The sequence below is a fragment of the Panthera leo genome, chromosome D1, assembly GCF_018350215.1.
Source record: "Panthera leo isolate Ple1 chromosome D1, P.leo_Ple1_pat1.1, whole genome shotgun sequence".
NCBI classification, from domain to species: Eukaryota; Metazoa; Chordata; class Mammalia; order Carnivora; family Felidae; genus Panthera; species Panthera leo.
Genome location: NC_056688.1, coordinates 33,054,671 through 33,075,170, shown reverse-complemented (window position 1 = coordinate 33,075,170; position 20,500 = coordinate 33,054,671). Strand labels below are relative to the sequence as shown.

The window sequence follows — 20,500 nt, the reverse complement described above, 5'->3', positions numbered from 1 at the left end:
ACAGAAATTAAAAGCAGATTCTTAAGAAAAATAACAGAGTTCTCAGAAATACTATGGATGATGGCAGGACTGGATGTAAGGCAGTACTTTGTTTTGCTGTCAAGGTTTGGAGAGAACAGGAATTTATTAGGTGATCCTCTATCAGAGAAGGGGTAACTGACTCTTGGTAGGAATTTACTATTCATTTGGAATTCCAGCCAACTTCAACAATTTGAAAATCCTCATGCTTGTAGGATAATTCCATCCAGGTGCCAACAAAATATATAGTATTGTGATGTAAGTATTCTTCTATAAGTGGGAGCCCTTCAGTCCAAGGTGCGTATCTGGGGGATGGGGATGGTCTAAAATCTTTCCACCTTCATAACTACTTGGAAAAACAAGGAACATCCCAAGGCCTATGAACCTTTTCATTTTCAGTATAAAAAACTCTGACTTCCTTGGATCAAGGAAGTGAGCGGTGGGAAAGAGGTAGGAAAACTTTTCAATCTGGAATTTATACGTATTTAGTGGAAACGTGTGAAATAAAATCTAAACTAATGCTAAAAAGTACCATCTTCAACCGGAGTTCAAAATGACTTCCCAAACTTCAAGGAAAGTTAAAGTTGGTTTCTCTCCCAGGCAATTTTAGGGTGCGGGTGGTGAGAAAGACGGGTAGGGGAGGTAAGTTGGTAGTTTGAGATCCTTTGGGGCGTGGAGAACCGCAAAGTGTTGCCATGAGCTAGTCAGCTCCAGGTGCCGGGGAGGAGACAGAGCTGACGCCCCTGGCGAAGGCGTGAGCGCAACTACGCCGCAGCCGCGCGCAGCGCATGAGCCAAGTGCGGGCGGGCGGGTGGGTGGCGGCCGAGGGTGACTGGGAGAAGAGGCGGGGTGGCGCGGGGTGGGAGTGCGGCGGCTGGAGGAGGGTCTCCCAGCCCAGGCCCGATTTGCAAGCTCTCTGAGCCTGCGTCCGCCAAGGGGGAGGGCTTCCCTGGCCTGTCCAGAGTGGCTCAGAGCACAAACGACTGTCAAGAGAGTAGGAGAGTAGAGGTGCCGGAAGTGTGTGCTCGCCGTGGGATAACTTTCCTGCTCCGGCCGCGGCCCGGAGCCTCCGCCGCCTAGCTGTTCGCAGCGACGATGCGCTCTGATGACAACGACTTGAGCGGACCTGCGCCTCGGCCCACCGCCAGAGTCTGCACACTCCTCGCCGCAGGGGAAGAAGACTGAGCCCGGAGGCGTCCGCGCGCCCCGGGAGCCGGGTGCAAGGCGGCGCGGCGCTCGGGGCCCATTTCCTCTGCGCAGTCCCCTAGCGTTTGGCTTGTTCCCCGCGATCGTGCGTCCTCAGCGCCGGCCGCGGTCGCCGGCTGTTCCCGCCCTCACCGCCGGCCGGGACGTGCCCCGGCAGCCACTGGTAGCGTCTGTGCCATGGGGCTGCCTACTCTGGAGTTCAGCGATTCCTACTTGGACAGCCCAGATTTCAGGGAGCGCCTGCAGTGTCACGAGATTGAGCTGGAGCGAACCAACAAGTTCATTAAAGAGCTCATTAAGGACGGCTCTCTGCTCATTGGGGCGCTGAGGAGTAAGTGGATCGGGCAGGGGCGGATGGAGGGCGCGCAGGGATGTGGCGAGTCCCCGCAGGGTGCGGATTTGAGGGGTGGGATGGAGGACTCGGGGCTTCTTTTGTTTGAATGGGTTTAGGACAAAAGCTGAAGAGCTCCCCTGCTGGTGGCCAACAAAGTTTGTTCTTAGGTGTTCTTTAAGTAATGTCTACAGAGAAGGGGAAGTCCTCCACTGGACACAGGAGTGTATCTTGAGGAAAGTTGTTCAAAGTTATCTTTTTGTATAACGCTCCTTGAAAAATGTTGGAGACTGTTGGTCCTTTTTTGTTTGTTTGTAATTTTATTATGCCTGATTTGAACACTTTTTAAAAAGTCCTGAAGGAGGGATTCAAGAGTTTGTCTTAAGGATAAAATGAAGGTAGTTTAGTGATATTCAAAGAAAATTACTGATTTCTTATGTGTATCAGTGGCTCTTCACTGGGCACAATCAATCACAGAATTGGCTTTTTAAAAAAATAGACATTTACAATTTTGTCATTAGGAGGATGATGGAGATGATCGAAGACAGCCTGGCACCAGTGGATTTAGTCTCTACCAGTTTTTTTGTTGCGTCTTAATTTTTGGTTTATATTGTAAATCTGATGTTGGTCGAGTCATTGGGGATGAGAGTTGATGGTTAAAGGTCAACCAGAATTTCTGATGATTATATAAGTAAAAACTGCCATTAGGGATTTTTCCCCACTTCCTTTTCCCAGCCGATTTTCTTTACTCCCTCCTGAATCTGCTGGTTTTTCACTTTCAGTTACTAAGACCTAGGACAGTCTTAGTTTTAACTCCAGTTTCTCTTAGAGAAAATGAAGTGATGTAACTGATGAGGCTTAACTTGTACCTTTCCCAGGAAGTATTTGCATCTTAATGGAAGCTTCTGAAGGTTTTAGCTACTGAAATGAAGCCCTGAATTATCTGGTCTCTGATGACTGGGTGAGTGAGGTATTTTCATAAGTTGGAGAGCTTTTAGGAGATCTAGCAATCCCCAGGACAAATGTAGGGGAACCATCATCGTGAAAGGTCAGTAACAACATGTTGGGGATGTGTGTGTGCCCAACACTGAGACATTAGCATCTGAGCTGTATTTTGAAGCATGTATTAATGGTAAGAATAGAGCTTAGCAAAATATCTTGAAATAAGGGTGCTCCCAAATCTTTTTAACCATCCCAAATGCCAAAACATTTACTTATCACTTGTGTTACTTAACTAGGGTAAAGAGGATATGTTTTATACCCACATTCATTCAATTTCTGAATTTGAGGCTGCTGCTGGTAACAGGATTTACTGATCTGTGAAAAAAATAACTTATATGCACTTCTTTCCATTCTGTACATACACAAATGTGAACTCACCTTCCTTCTGGTTTGCAAACTCTGGTTGAGGTTTCAGGACTAGCATCTTTGCATTTTAGCCTCTTCCGAAAGAGTTTCCCCATTTCCGAGTGCTTAAGTGCCAAGCTGACTCTTGCTGGAGCTGCCAGGTGGTCTACAAGTGATATTTTCTCCTCATTTTGCTGGGGAGATCAATTTTAGTGTTTCAAAAATTGAAAACACTTCCATAGCTATGATAAAAACTCTGAAATGCATGTTATTTTGCTAGGAATAGTATGTATTTTATTATGATTTTTTAATCTAGTCTTGCAAAAATTAGGTGATTCCTATCCTTAATAAGTTGGTTTTTCCATGTATAAGTGAGGAAATCATGACAGTGTAAGCTCCTTGAACATGCAGAACCTGTCTTGTTCATTTGGTCATAAGCGCTTAAATATACAACCTGCCGTCTTTCTAGAATTCTTAGGTTTGTGATGAGAGTACATTATTTTAATTAACATTTGGTTATTTATATCATTATGGAAGGAAGACATTTTATTCCTTGTTGAAATAATTCCCAGCATCAGCTGCCAAATAGAGATTTGGAGCAGAGGAACTCTTGAAGTCACATGATGGCACTGCTTTTTTCCCACCAAGCCACCTTCTGTCCCTTGGGAAGGATGCAGTGAGGCTAGGCTGCAGCTGCTAAGTGCCAGCTCTCCGAAGCTGCTCAGCTAGGGTAAGAGTGTGCCTACAGGACTTTGAAGCCTGCTTATAGTTCTATCCCAGATCCACCAAGAAGCCCTCCTTTCCCCAGTTCTGTCCCTTCTGTTTTTCTTTTCTGCTCTAGGGAGCCTTCACCTTCCCTAACTATGCCTTTCCATTCTCTGTACCTACTGTTTCAGTAAGTGTATCCGTTATCCACTTCAGTTTTATTTTTAGAACTTTGCTGTTATTTTCATTAATAATTAATGGTTTCTTAATATAGCCTTCCTGAGCTGACAGTCATCATCTAAGCATCTTCTATTATTTCTATCCTAGTTCATAGCTTTTCTGGTGAGAATTTTGGCATGGACTTTTGGCTAATACATATGTAACTGTTTCAGTAGGAGTCACTTATGCTTTTTTTTTTTTTTTAATTAAAAAAATGTTTATTTATTCTTGAGAGACAGACAGGGAGTGAGCAGGGGAACGGCAGAGAGAGAGGGAGACACAGATTCCAAAGCAGGCTCCAGGTTCTGATCTATCAGCACAGAGCCAAACGTGGGGCTTGAACTCATGAACTGAGAGATCATGACCTAAGCCAAAGTTGGAGGCTTAACCGACTGAGCCACCCAGCTGCCCCAGGTAAGGAGTCTCATATGCTTTTTGATTTTTACTTCAGGATGTACCTTTTTTGAGAATTACATGAAGGGAAACTACAAAGGCAGTCTAAGCATGTTAGAAGGGGAGGCTGGTAGGTACCATTCAATGTCAATTACAGGAGTATTGTCAGTTACAGACCCCTAATAAAAGAATCTCAACAGGAGAGAATCATCAGTTACAGACCCCAACAGGGAAAGATGTACACTGCATTTCCTACAAGAAATCTACTATCCCTGCAACTCATCCAATGAGAAAGCACCATCACTCTGAACTCGTGCTTTTCTCCAATAGACAACAGACAACAGGGGTTCAGAACTTCTCCAGCTTCTCCATAAAATAACATTCCTCTTCTCTGTTTTCTAGATTTACCTATGGTTTTGTGATAGCTTGCTTGTCCAGGATTGCATTTCTCTTACTTCCGAATAAACCCATTTTCGCTGGTAAAATAACTGGCAGTGTTATTTTTAAGGTTAATAGTTTCTTTAGTAGAGTATTTGGAAGGGTCCTTATAAAGAAAGGAAAACCTTGCTTGACTACATGATTTCAGTTTTAAATAACATAAGTAAGATACTTAACATTCTTAAAATTATTGCTTTTCATATTCACATCTACTTTAAGAAAATGGATGACAGCTAATTAAGTGGATTAACCTAGACCTGAATTTAAATTCTAGTGCTGTCAGGGGCGCCTGGGTGACACAGTTGGTTAAGTGTCTGACTCTTGATCTTGCCTCAGGTCATGATCTCATGGTTTGTGGGTTTGAGCCCCACATCAGGCTCTGTGCTGATGGTGTGGAGCCTGCTTGGGATTCTGTCTCTCCCTCTCTCTCTACCCCTCCCCCACTTGTGCGTGCTCTCTCTCTTTCTCTCTCTCTCTCAAAATAAACTTAAAAAAAAGAAAAAAATAAATTCTGGTGCTGTCAAATGCTGTGTGGTAATTGGCAAGTAACTTAACCTCTCTGAGCCCTGCCTTTCCTATATAGTGAAGGAAGATCTATAAATATCTTACCACTAGAATTATTTGTTCGTTTTGTTATATGTCATAGACATTTGGTGAGCAATACTTGAGAATATTTGATACTGGAGAATTGGGTTTTAGTTCATGTGGTGACTCAAAATCCTCCACCCTTTTCATCAAATGTTATTCTATGAACTTTGTTCCTTTAACAGGTATCATCCTCAAAATTTGAGTTGTGAAATCATAGGCTATTTTTGCTTATTGATTTTCTTCTTTTAAAGATCATATTCAAAGGGTCACCTCAAAATGGCTCTCTCATAAATTCCCCCTTTAATTTATACTTTATAATTTTAGATATTTATGTGAGCTTTGTCCTTGCAAGAATAGACTTCCCCTCCTCCCAAAAACAGAAAAGAGAAAAAAAGGATAGACAGAAATAGAATTGTATTCATTTAATTGAATTATTGGGTGGGGAGTATATGAACATTCTTTCCTCCACTTGCCCTGTGGCATCTTGGGGCCTTCCCTTCTTTATTTTTTCTTTCTCTCTCTCTTTTTTTTATTTCAGTTTTTAATTTTGATTCCAGTATAGTTAACGTATAGTGTTAGTTTCAGGTGTACAATATAGTGATTCAACAATTTGATACATTACTCACTGCTCATTGTGAGAAGAGTACTCTTTAATCCCCATCACTTGTTTCACACATGCCCCTTCCCCCCTCTGGTAACCATCAGTTTATTCTCTCTAGTTAAGAGTCTGTTTCTTGGTTTCTCTTTTCTCTCTCTCTCTCTCTTTAATGTGGTGTACATAATGGAATATTACTAAGCCACAAAAAAGAATGAAATCTTGCCATTTGCAACAACATGGTTGGAGCTAGAGGATATAATGCAAAGTGAAATAAATCAGAGAAAGACAGATATATGATTTCACTCATGTGGAATTTAAGGATCAAAACAAACAATTTAAGAAACAAACTTATTACCAGTGCTTCCTTTCATTGCCTTAAGGTGGAATTGTCCAGGTATCTTCTCTGCATTTTGGATGTTTCTCAAACTTCTATGTCTAGGCTTCTTTTAGAGGGAAGAAAAGTTAGTGGACTCTAATATTAGAGTCAGTTATTTATTATGGTAGTTATATATAAGCACGAAACTAATTCTAATGCTTATTCATACAATCTTAAAAGCAAATCAATTTATGAATTAAATAAAATAATGTGAAACCAATATAAAAGCTTGTCAACTACATTTAATTAATGGTTGATGATGATTTACTGAAGTGAAATTTCCCCTTGTATAAAAATTGCTGATAATGTCTTGTATGTTGACGATTCATTTTCTCTTTGCTTTTCCCAGTTGAAACTGCAGTTCTTAAAACTGCTTGCCCAGATGATGGCCTCCTCTCTTTCACAAACTATTTATTTAGTGGTTGTATTGCCTCTGTTCCTAAGGAGTAGTGCCTGACACTCGTGATGCATGACACAAATAAGAAGGGCACCTATTTGAGTGGTAGAGGTTGATTGCTCCTAAGTTTAGATATAAAATATGCAGTTAATGAAAACATTAGGACATGAGCAAGAGGGAAGCACACAATTTCTGGTGTTTATTGCCCTCTGTGTTCCCAGACCCCAGTTTGAATTACGCTGCTATGGTACACTTGTGATCTGGGGATTAAGTAGTTGTTTACCAGGGATGCAAAGGCTACCTTGAGACTGTGAAAAGGGTGAGGGATACCTGCCTTCTGCTTGCTGTGTGTCTCAAACTCACATTAGCCTGGTTTCACTTGTTTCTTCACTATTTTGTGTGTATGTTCTGGGCCCACCTTACTACTAGAGTTTTTGGTGACACAGGGAAGGGGTTAAAAGGAAAAAGACAAGTTTAAGAAGTTTGAGACTTTATATAGTTATGTGCTGTTTATTTGGTCATCCTTCAGCTTTTAGTAAAAATTGCTATTGTTTGGCCATTTTTTGTATTTAAACTTGTACCTAGGTTTTATTTAGTACCTAGTACCTAGGTTCCATTTATAAATGGAACTCATTGCTGATTCTTGTTTACCCTGCAAGAGCTCCTTCACTGCTGCGGCTTTCACTAAGGTTGTTTTGCTTGTTTAGCTGGGCAGTCTAACCAAAGGTATGGATGTGTAATTACTTCAACCATTCATTTGGTTCTTAAGCCATTAGAATTAGAGTTAAATGATCAGAAGTAACTGTATCTTTCAAATGAACTGTAATTAATTTTAAGAACTGGTAGATTAGGAATGTGGTGCTTTCAGGTTCTGCTTCAGAGATGTTGCAAGTAAAAGCAGTACGCTTGTGTGAATTTAAATGGCAGCCTAGGTGCTTATCAAAGTGGAAGTAATTTGGGCTGGCTGAGTAATTCCGTTTACTTCTCTTATGATGCTCAACATGAACTTAATGGGTACCCGTTTACATTGTCTTTATTTCCCTTGGATTTCCTTTTTCAGCAGGTAATAATTGAGGGGCTGTCTTGTTTGAGGCCACAGGATGAGTTAGTGGGAGAATGGCTTAGCAGTAACCACCTTTACACTGCCATCTCTGACAGTTATGATCAAGGTACCCCAAGAGTATAGAAAGCTGAGGTAACCACTAAAATGTTAAGTCACTGAAAAGCTGCTTTAACAAACATCCTTTGAATTATTAACTTAAAAGCACAATGTTTATTGGGTTGTGATATGTTAGCATTACTCAAATAAAAAAATAATACAGCTTACATTCAGTATTGCTTTGGGCTGACTGCAATTTTAAGTAATGAATACATAGAAAATGGCATATATTTTATTCAGATTTATGAAGAGAAATATTAGATTAAAAAATTTAGACCATTAAGCCATGTTTGCTAAATATTCAACAATGAAATATTTATTATGGACAGGTAAAGGGTTGAGGAAAGGGGGTTTATTTTGTCTTGAATCTCTTTCATGAAAATTGTTTCTTGCCAGAGCTGTGATTGCCACCTCTTTTGGCCCCAGCCATCCCTGCTGTCTGGATGGTAATTTCTACTCATTTCAGCCTTCTAAGCATGTGTCGTCCCCTCTGTAGTTCCACCTGCCACCCACCAGTTTCAGCTGGCAGCTGGGCCAGCCTTCCTTTTTCCTCCAGCCTGCTGAACCTCTGCCCAGGATCTAATAATCCTTACAGTGTGTCCCAGTTGATTTGGCTTCATCAGCCGAGGACTTGCTACCTGTTTCTTGCTGACTTTCATCCTGAAAATTAAAACCATTTGCTAAGAACCTGGCTGTCTAGTGCATGGAATCTGTGCTTCATCTTTTGCAGCTGCCATACTCTGAGTTGTAATGGCTGGGCTTAGTATAAGTGTAGAAATTTACATATTTGTTAATCGTAATAGCCCTTGAAAGCAAAGGAAAAGGGGCAGGATGAAAGCAGGACAGTCATTACAAATATAATTATATTAATAGTTTTGTCTTTGGCCAGGTGAATTTATTTATTTATATGTTTATTTATTTTTGAGATAGAGACAGAGAGGGAGTGGGGGAGGGGCAGAGGGAGAGTAAGAGAGAGGATCCAAAGCAGGCTCTGTGCTGACAGCAGAGCTGGATGTGGGGCTCAAACTCACTAACCGTGAGATCATGACCTGAGCCAAAGTCAGACGTTTAATCCACTGTGCCACCCAGGCGCCCCTGGCCAGGTGAATTTAAATTTTGGCCTGGATATTTCTGGTAATGTGGATCCTTCTCTGTAAGATTACATCTAATGGGGATACTTGGTTAATCAGAGTTTGTCATAGTTCATATCTGCAGTATTCTGTTTTATTACCAAGAATCCAATTGCAACACAGAAGAAAGCATTACCACAAAGCACACGTGTATATCTCTCAGTGAGGACTGTGATTTGCTTCAGAAAAAACAAATTGTGGAATAGTAAGGTGGCTTATAGTGGCTGATAATCTGCCAGTTTTTTTCAACATTTTTCCTTTCTTGCAGAGGTATGCATGCATAAAAGAAAAATAAAGTACTAATTTTCCTAGGACTTTTAATTTTCCATTTGAGAGTAATTCTTTTAATTGTAATTTTTTATGGAATCTGTTGAGAAAAGTCTAAAAATAAGACTGATGAAATCTTTGCGTATTATTTTATATTAATTATTAAGACTTTTCAGTTCCAATATTTAGATTCTATGATAAAGGTCTGTTCCTAATGGCATTTTAAAAATATCAAAACATGACATTTTGTGTGTTGTTGGTTTATCTGACGTGGGTGAATATTAGCTACAATAGGCAATGCTTTATATTTTGTGAAGGATGGGGAAGCATCCTGGATTGGTTCTCAATGTCAGGTGGTATTTAAAAAAAATCAGAAAAAATGCTGCACATGTATAACCTTGCTACATTAGTAGAGTTCTCCATGAACCTTGGCTTTACTCTGGGAAAAAGTTGGTAGACACACTATGACCCCTTTCATTTGGAAGTCAGACAGATTTCTCAGTAGCGGAATTTCTTTGTTTCCTCACACAAATCTAAAAAGCCATACTGCCTGCTTGTTTATGAAAGTCATGCCAAATAGTATTCCCTTGTGTGTAAACACATAATTGGAGCTTATCCAGATGAAAGACCCAGCTTCAGTTTTCTCTTCAGTATACAGTAAAAGTGGTGATTTAATTTAGAAAACTGGTATATGTTTGTGTGTGGAGGAGAGTGATAAGCTGCTAATAGAAGTGAGTATTCAGTATGTATATTATCCCTTTCCAAATGGAAGCTGTGTAAATTGATTTTACTTTGCCTTGGTGAGAATTTTCTCTTCTTCATTTAATTTCCTTATTTCTCACAACGTCTGAATGAACGATGTGGCCCAAAAAAGGGGACAGTGGGGCGGTGGTAGTGGTGAGAGAGGTAAACAAGGGGAAGCAAATTTAAAATTGGTTGAGAAAGAATTTATTATGGTTTTGTAACTTGTGTTGGGCCTTGTGTATCTCGTATGAAAAAGTTACTATGTGACACTAGAGAATCAAAGGAATAAGAAGGTAGCCTTCCAACTGTTGTAAAAGTTGGGTTGTGCAAAATTTGAGGAAGATAGTTCTCATTAAAAACTGTCAACAAAAGAGATAATAGGGGGTGACTTTTCTAGGGCTGTACTATTTGCAGAAGATGTGGAAAAGCTGTGTACTTATGAAAAAATGATGTCAACATAGGCGATAATAGGGAGGGACTTTTCAAGGCTTGTGTTGACTGCTTGTCTGTCAATCCTGGTTTTCTTTAGGTGACCCTTTCTAACATCACTAATTATTACTTCCTCTGGATCCCAGCTCCATTACTGGACCATTTTTCTTAGTATGTGATGTTGCTGAATTCATCTTCCTTTTTTAGTTTATTTCCTGTATCCTTCTCTTAAATGTTGATAGTATACAAAGATTCCTTCTTAGCCCTTTTACTGTTTGCTTTCCTTGAGTGATTAACATGTCCTCCTGGGCTCTAGCCCTAACCTCATTTTCCTGAGCTCTGGACCTGATTTTTACCAGCATATCACCACATGGATGTACTTCAGGGACCTCAGACTCAATGGTGTGTCAAAACAATTTCTTTCTTGCTCTCCACCTTGTTCTCTTTGTGTTCTCATTTCTTCATTTATAGCCTCATCCACCTGGTCATCTCATAAAGGAATATCTGAGTCCTTCTAACTCTTCCTGTTTCCTTCTCCAGTTTTTAAACTCCAGTTTTTCACTCTTGCCAGATTAGGGCATTTAGTTAGTCCTGTAATTTTGTGCCCCCAGATACCGTAAATTAGATTTTCTCTGCCTATGTTTGGAAATAACACTTTTTTTTTTTTTTTTTTTTTTAGTTTAAAACAATAGACATTTATACTCTCATAGTTCTGGAGGCCAGAAGTCCAAAATCAAGGTGTCAGCAGGGCTGTGCTCTAGGGGATGATTTTTCCTTGCCTCCTCTAGCTTTGGGTGTTGCCAGTACAAGATGTTCCTTGGCTTGTAGATGTGTCACTCCAGTTCATGGCTGTGCAGTCACATGGCATACCCCCTGTGTGTCTCTATTACATTTTACTTGTTCTTTCAAATACAAACTTCTAGGTGCCAAGGATATCGGTATTCTGTCAGCTGTGACCACATTGTGGATGCTCAGTGGTTGCTAAACATCAACCAATTTCATTTTACTAAGAAGAGTAAATAATATGGAGGAAGTTTTTGAATATCTGTTGGAATGAATGAGCCATGGAATGAGGACCACAAATTTGCTTTTTAATATTTTTTCCAACAGGCTTTATTTATAACTGCTCAAGCTTGGGTGTACTGATTTTTGGGACTGGATAATCCAAGGGACAGCAGACAGCAATAGGAATTACAACTTTATTCTAGTCCTGGTGCTGCTACTAAGTAGTGGCATTGGTACAAGCTACTTGTCTCAGAACCTATTTTTTTCATCAAAAATGGGAATAATGTTTGCTCTATATTTCCTGTTAGGATTTTTGTGTGGGCCATGGAAATAATGCATAATAATATAAAAATGTAACATTATTTTCATTTGTTTTAGGCAGGATCATTGTGATCCTAATAATTTTGGTTTCTTTTTCAAGACTACATGTAACACATAATGGTCTTGTCAACATTATTACCATATTCTGTAGAAATGAGATTTTTAAAGTGGAAATGCTTTAGTTGAATGTTAAAGCATGGGCTTATTTGTCTCCCAAATTAAATCTATTTGTTAGGAAATGATTATAAGATGTGGCATGATTTTGGTTTACTTTTTTTCTTTTAAGCAAGTATTTGCTATGGTCTGGGAACCAAGAAAGCATTAGGTTGGCATTTAGGGATTATGAATAGGCAGTATAGATGTTGAGACTTCATGGGTATCTGCTGGTGCTTTATTTCTGTTGGCTCAGGTCAGTGGTCTATAAAAGTTATTTAAATGATTGTCACAACTTGCACTTCTCAGAAGTGAAATAGATTGCTGGGCAATTTTAAAAAATAAAATAGGCCAAGCTGCCTATGAGAGATATTTTTTTCACATTGGTTTCTCTATGGAAGGCAACTAGTGGCTTAGAAAAGCACTTTCCAGGGCGTTTCTTATGCCACACAGATGTTTTGTAAATGTAATTATATTTGAGGTGAGATCATCCTAGTGGTTATTGGTGAGAATAGAAAATGATGAGATTGGTGGGACATTGCTGGAAGGTTTTGGGGACAGGGAATTATGGGGAAAAAAGATATTTCATTAAGAATTGAAGGGGCGCCTGGGTGGCTCAGTCGGTTAAAGCGGCCGACTTCGGCTCAGGTCATGATCTCGCGGTCCGTGGGTTCGAGCCCCGCGTCGGGCTCTGTGCTGACAGCTCAGAGCCTGGAGCCTGTTTCGGATTCTGTGTCTCCCTCTCTCTGACCCTCCCCCATTCATGCTCTGTCTCTCTCTGTCTCAAAAATAAATAAACGTTAAAAAAAAAATTAAAAAAAAAAAGAATTGAAGAGGAAGATTCAGTTGGCTCCCTGAGATAATTAAATTGAGCCTGTTAGCTAGGTGGTTAAGGAAAGGCAGTATTATTGAATTGGTGTCAGAATCGCCAGGAGAGGATATTTGGATGGTACCACAAGGACAAAACAGATCATTTAAAACAACAACAAAAACAATTTTCTTTTTTTTTTTTTAATTTTTTTTTTTTTTAACGTTTATTTATTTTTGAGACAGAGAGAGACAGAGCGTGAACGGGGGAGGGTCACAGAGAGAGGGAGACACAGAATCTGAAACAGGCTCCAGGCTCTGAGCTGTCAGCACAGAGCCCGACGCGGGGCTCGAACCCACAGACCGTGAGATCATGACCTGAGCCGAAGTCGGACGCTTAACCGACCGAGCCACCCAGGCGCCCCAACAAAAACAATTTCTTAAGGGATCTATGAGTTTAAGGGGAACTCTGCCCTGGGGAGCCTACACTTCAGGGACAGTTTGCAAAGTGAAGGAAGAGCTGGAAAAAGCCAGCCTCTTTGGGGTTACAGAAAGAAAATAGAGACTGTTATTAATCCTGAACAAGGAGTAGCAGTGAGTGAGTGAGTGAGTGAGAATAACAGCCTCCAGGTTTGCCAGGTTTAAACTCTGGTGCATGTCCTTTTCTTCCCATTTTTTCCTTGGTTCCTGACACTGCTCTGATGGAAATTAGAGTTCTATGGATATTCACAGCTGACTGGCTGTGATGTTTTGTGACACCCATTGAAGAGAGGGATGAAAGAGGCTGAACAACGATGTGGAACCAAGGTGTGACGTACTTAAAATGTGCACATTGGTGATTTGTTATCTGTGCATTGTGAATGGACTCCTGCTAGCTAGTTAATGAACATATCCATCAACTCACATAGTTATCCTTTTTTTTGGTGAGAACATTTAGGTTCGACTGTCTTAGCAAATTTCAATTATATAATACAGTATTATTGACTATAGTTACTATGTTTTAAGTTAGATCCTTGTCTCTAATTCATCTTATAGCTGGAAATTTGTATCCTTTACCATCAACCTCCTCCTATTTCTCCTAACTCCTAGCCCCTGGAAGCTACCAATCTTCTTTCTTTTTATGAGTTTGCTTTATTTTTTATTTTTATTTTTTTGATTCCACATATAAGTGATACCATACAGTATTTGTCCTTCTCTGTCTAGCTTATTCTACTTAGCATAATGCCCTCACAGTCCATCCAAGTTGTCACAAATGGCAAGATTTCCTTTTTTCTCATGGCTGAATAATATTCCATTGTATATATACATCTTCTTTATTAATTTATCTTTTGGTGGATACTTTTTTCCATATCTTAACTATTGTGAATAATATTGCAGTGGACATGCTAGTACAGATAGCTCTTCAATATTCTGTTTTCATTTTCTTTGGATATACACCCAGCAGTGGGTTTCTTGGATCATATGGTAGTTCTGTTTTTAATTTTTTGAGAAACCTCCATGCTATTTCCATGTGACTCCACCATTTATATTCCTGCCAACAGTGTAGAAATGTTCCCTTTTCTCCACATCCTTACCAACACTTGTTATCTCTTATCTTTTTGATGATAGCCATTTTAACAGGTATGAGATGACACCTCATTGTGGATTTGATTTGCATTTCCCTGATGATGAGTGATGTTGAATGCCTTTTCAAATGTCTGTTGCCTGTATGTCTTTGGAAAAATGTCTATTCAGGTCCTCTGCCCATTTTTTAATCAGATCGTTTATTTGCTATTAAGTTGTATGAGTTCTTTATATATTTTGGAACCAGTATCTAATTTTAGAATAGTTTTATTGCCTTAAAAGAAACCCCATAACCCATTATCTCTCTTCCCTAGCTCCTGACAATTGTTACTAATATACTTTGTTTCTGAACCATTTTTATGTAAATGGAATGATGCAATCTATGGCCTTTTATGACTGGCTTCTTTCACTTAGCATGTTTTCAAGGCTCATTCATATTTTAGTATGTATTGGTACTTTATTCCTTTTTATTGCCAAATATTCAATTGTATGATTATACCGCACATTTTGTTTATCCATTTATTAGTTGAAGGACATTTTGGTGTTTCCTTATTATTATTGCTATTATTGATAATGCTACAAGCATTCATGTACCTGTTTTGTGTGGACATATGTTTTTATTCTCTTGGATATATCCTTAGGCATGGAATTATTGGGTCATATGGTAACTTTATGTTGGAACTCCTTTATGTATAGAAACTTAGTAGGTTTATAGACATTTACATTACATTGTTTATGATAGAAAGCAGTTTGAGAGTTAAATGTATATTTAAGGCAAATTTATAATTTTCCATAGCAAATTCAGATATGACCTTTTTATTTGTTGAAGAAAAACAGAATCACTTGGTAGATATTTAAGGAGGAAACATTTCATGTTCTTTTAATTTTCATTATACCTGGGTAAGTATTTAAAAATCTCATAATGGAAATATAGGGCAATGGCAATTTTTACATATGTGCAGAGTGGCAAGAGTGGGGAGGAGAAAAGGAGAAAATACAAAGTTCACAGTGTGTTGGGCCAGGAGAGATGTGAAGAAGAGAGAATGGAACATTGACTTACATATTCATTAAGCATATTTATTTATTTACTTATTTATTTTAAAGTTTATGTGTGCTGTCAGCACAGAGCGTGATGCGGGGCTCGAACCCACAAACCATGAGATCATGACTTGAATTGAAATCAAGAGTCGGATGCTTGACTGACTGAGCCATCCAGGTGCCCCTCATTCAGCATATTTATTAGCACTTGATATATGTCAGATACTGTTCTAGACCTTGGAAGTACAGAACAGAGGTCCAGCTCTTCTGGGTTTGCCTTTACTTAGGGCAACCTGGTGATACTGTATAGTGTGTGTGTTGTTACTACTTGGTGCTAAGACCTAGAAGGTACCTTGTATACCTTTTATTTCTTCAGATAGCCTTTCTCTGTAACCAAGGGTAACTTGCGCATGTCACCTTGTGCATAGCAGTCAACACAGCATAGGGATCTCATATGAGAATGTGAATATGTCCATTCTTCATTCTTCCATTCTTCACTTTTTACACACACACACACACACACACACACACACACACACACACACACACACAAGTGGCCCTAGTAAGTCTGTCTCTTTCTTAAACTCTGGTTTCCTCATTTCACAATGGGGATAATAATAATAATAATAATAATAATAATAATACCTACTTTTTCATGAGGGTTTCACAGTTACTGTAAACTGTACTTAGCATATGGTTGCTATTATAATCATGGTGTATTTTTTTAAAAGTTTTTTGAGTGTTTATTTTTGAGAGAGAGAGAGAGAGAGAGAGAGAGAGAGTCAGAGCATGAGCGAGGGAGGGGCAGAGAGAGAGGGAGACACAGAATCCGAAGCTGGCTCCAGGCTCTGAGCTGTCAGCACAGAGCCTGACGCGGGGCTCGAACTCATGATCTGTGAGATCATGACCTGAACTGAAGTCGGACGCTCAACTGACTGAGCCACCTAGGCGCCCCAATCATGGTGTATTTTTTTTAATAGATAAAATGAAATAACCTCAGTGTTAAAAAATATTTAAAATGCCTTTCATGATGATAAACTTTATTTAGCTTTCCATGTCTATATGAACACACTTAAAAATATAAATACAGTCATAATATGTATACCATTATATATTTATATATAAATTTATACCATTATTTCAAATATTTTTCTTGCTTCATTTTTTTTACTATTAGCGTATCTATGACCAAAAGTGCTCAGATTGAAGGTGATATTTATGTGTAAGTAATTTAAAGCAGTCTACATTTGAAATGTAAGTAAAACCAGAGTAGGTTACATATTGAGTAAGGAAACATCTGCACTTTGCTACAGTTCACCCAAAGGAAATTGGATCATGTATCAGCTATGTGATGGAATAAGACTTTCATCTTTTAAAGAAATTTCCCTGCCTAAAATTTGCATTCATCTGTTATTCTGAGATGAAGCCTCTGCTATATATATTGTGACACAGAGTTTGCTGAACCTTAGCATACTCTGTTGTTGGATTGCAGCTGCTGCATCTGCTGGAACTTAACTAGAAATCAGAAACAACTATTTTTAAAACTTCTTCAGGCTCACACATTTTAGATTGCTTCTTTTTCTTAATGTGGACAGTTTGTCAGTTCGTGCATGTTTCTTTTCAGGTCCTCAGTTATTAGTCTTTTGGAATTACAAATCACTTTATCTTTTATAAACAATGTAGTTTTTTAAAGGAGTTACTTACCAAATTAATCTGAGAGGAGAAACTAGTCCCTTAGGGTATCTTTTGGCCTTCGACTCTTTCTGACCATTTGTTCTACTTATCTGAATTGTACTAGCCCCTCCAAATTATACATGTGCACACACTCCTATTCCAGGTTCTCCTAAACTATGGTCTATGTCTCATTCTTTATGTTCAGTACTCTGTCAGGTACATATTTATTGACAGGTAACTGTTGAATACATGACTGTGTTGACTTTGTGAAAACTTAACACTGAGATATTCTAAAGCTTAGGATATATGTGGTCATAGTTTTACTGGACTGTTGCTTATTTGACCATCCCATTCCTTGCTTCCTGAAGCTTCTCCCTGGGCTTCTGTGGAGCCATATATGTTCCCTTAGCAATCTTTTCATTGACTTTCCAACTTTTTCTTTGTAGTCTTCCAGATTTCTTTCACCTCTTCCTTCCTCTTGAATGTAGGTGTTCATATTGTCCAATGAGAACATTTTCTTAATAGATGTAAGTTGGTGATGAATATTTACCCATAACCAAATGGTTAATATCTGTAAGATAAATGGGGGAAGAAGGTGGTTAGGAAGTCATCAGATCAGTGAACACTAGATACAGGACAGTTGATAAGCCAAATGATAAATACAGCTGTTACCCTTTATGGGGAGTCAGAGAAATGAAAATGAATGTAAAGTATCCATTTTTATCCATTAACATAGCTAAAAGATTTTTTAATGCCTTTTTTAAATTAGGGTGTACTGAGACTTTTACCTTCCGTATGCTGCTGCTAGCATTGTAAATTAGTAATATGTGTCAAGGACCTTAAAGTGTTTATACCCACTGGAAAAGTGATCCCAATTATGGTACCTTTTCTGCAGCAGGTAATCCTAATTTCCTACCCAGCATCTTTGCCCTTTCATCCCTTCTATAACAATGTTTGTGACTTAAACCTCCTCCAGGTCAGGGGTAAATCCTGATTAGTTGAGTCACTCATTATAACCCATTTCCCCTTGCTAGGAATGGCACGTGTTAACAATTCTCTGTAAATAATTTGATAGTGATTTTCTTAATTTATAGTCTTCATATCTTTTCCCTACTTGCTTTCCCATCTTCCAATTTCTGGCTATTTAATTTGCTTTCTCTTTTATACAGTTATCTTTGAGCACTTTCTCTTTTCATTCTTTTAAAAATGGCATATCGAGGCTATCATAAAATGTACATATCCAGGTTTGGGCTGTTTTGTTTGCTTGTGATAAGCACACTGTTTTCATGGACAAATTAATTATGCCTGGTGTTTTGTTAAAATATAACTAGTATTAATACTATAAGGTTGTCGTTCTCCTGTTGTCCAGGAGAACTCACCTGTAGTGGGTTTAATTTCTTTTTTAATGTTTTGTGAATTATTAGATGCAAATGAATGTCCTGTGAAAATATGATCTTACTGTCTTTGAGGTAACAGATATTGATGGCAGACAAGTGAGGGCTAAAAGGGGAAAGCTTGAGACTCAGATCATGAAATGGGAGTTACTATGTGGTAAGACTGGGCATCAGTTAGACCAACCTGGGCATAGATCCTGACCATGTGACCCAATACACAGCCTGGAGTGAGGTCTTGGCTCTTTTTGAGGCTGTTGCCTCTGCTTTAATTTGAGGATCACTTTCTTTGACGCACAAATTTATTATGGTAATTGAATCCATTCTTTTATAAGATCAAACATTGTGCTAGGAACATTCTAAAGTAAAAGATCCAAAAAAATGATAATAGGATTTCTCTTTAATTTCTGCTAAAAAATATTTGAAAATTGTAAAGCATTTAGCTGAGAGGAATTTGGTATAATAAGACATCAGATATTTATTGGCTATACTTTAGGGATTTCTTTAGGGAATCTGCAAAAATATGTTCCTTTGGAAGTATTACTCTAAGTGATCTGTTGTATTCATTGCCTTTCCATGCCAAGCTTAAATGTGAGCATATTTGTTGCATTCTGTTTATTTTGGTAACCCATGGGTTTGTATTTTTAGCATGGCTTGAATTTTATTTATTAGTCATTCTTTCTAACAAAATTGTTATGTCACAAGTGTCGTATCTACTCTTTTTTTTAATGAAAAAGAAAGGATAATCTAAGGCAAGAATTTTGGCTAATGGGCTCTGTCTGGCCGCTCTGAACAGATATGGTTTTGCAATATGGTATTAGTATCCTGTGTTTTCTGTTATTTAAATCATGACTAACCATAGTGGGCATAGTGATGCAAATATTTCTGAAATCCTGTTTTTGTGTTAATGGGCAGAATCTTTTTAGCAAAGGTTTTAAATGATCTAACAACTGAAATGTTTGCTTAAACAGGATTAAAATGTATTTACCTGTGAAGTCAGGTTTTAAATGCCACAATGTGAAAGTTTTTATTAATGGCATTTCATATCCCTAAATCTGCTAAACTTTATAAAAACATCATCAAATGATGAAAAGTGAAATGAATTCTATATCCATTTATATATAAAACTTACAGATTATTGTATGTGCTGTTGTGCATATGATATTTGACATAATTTACTGCCATTTGAAGCAGACATTTCCACTAACCTCTACTTCCAAAGTTGATGGGATCATTTATCTTTCTTCCACTACCAGTAGAGAAGGACATTGAAAATTACAGTGTGAAAGGAATTTTGGTGAGTAGGTGTGACAGCCACCCCTCTGACATCTGGAGATGGTTCTTGGGCTTGATGAAAAGGTAGTAAACATGAAAGAAGAGATACCTGGCTAGGATTTTCAGATTTTTTTTCCTGGTCAAGTTGAACTATAGCAGACAGACGTAAAGAATTCTTACTTAGCTTTGACATTGGATCCCAAATTAATTATATCCTTGTGTAATCTTGTTAACTCTTTTTTTTTTTTAAGAGAGAGAGGGATGGAGAGTGAGAGAGTGAGTGTGAGTTGGGATAGGGGGAGTGGGGGAGAGAGAGAGCAAGAGAAAGAGAGAGAGAGAGAGAGAGAGAGAGAAAGAGAGAGAGAAAGAGAAAGGATCTCAAGCAGGCTCCACATTCAGTGTGGAGCCTGACACAGGGCTTGATCCCACAACCCTGGATCATGACCTGAGCTGAAATCAAGAGTCAGACCCTCAACCGGCTGAGCCACCCAGGCACCACACTCTGTTAACTCTTATCTCCAGTTGGAGAATAGGGGAACTAACTTTCCTTTTTCTGTCCATAAATGTATGGGGCTGGGACAAGATGAAACCATGGTAGAAGTAATAATATGCCTTTGAGGGGAATCTGCCTCACCATTCCATTTTCTGTTCTACATAACTTCTTGTTTGGGAACATGTTTATCTGAAGATGGTAACAAGAATAAGCAGTGTGTTTCCTTATGACTCTAGGTATATGTTTGTTCTGATTTACTAGTTAATCACTTTCTCATTTTTACTACTGCTGGCCACTTTTAAAAGTTTCTTTCTTTTTTTTTTTTAAACCATCATGAAAGGGATAACAAAATACCAATACAAGGAAAGCTAAATGTCAGTAGGACTTAATGTAGTATCTACCAGGAAAAATACAACCTCTATAACAGTTGTTAGG

At 38.6% G+C, this 20,500-nt stretch overlaps 1 protein-coding gene across 1 annotated transcript in view; it reads left to right on the top strand.

Moving 5' to 3' along the window:
- The first annotated feature begins 1,401 nt into the window (after positions 1–1,401).
- ARHGAP42 (Rho GTPase activating protein 42) overlaps positions 1,402–20,500 on the top strand; it is a 303,324-nt gene continuing 284,225 nt past the window's right edge. The window contains exon 1 of the mRNA XM_042904225.1: positions 1,402–1,555. Within this exon, the coding sequence (XP_042760159.1) occupies positions 1,402–1,555 (154 nt within the window). The remainder of the gene's footprint in view (positions 1,556–20,500) is intronic.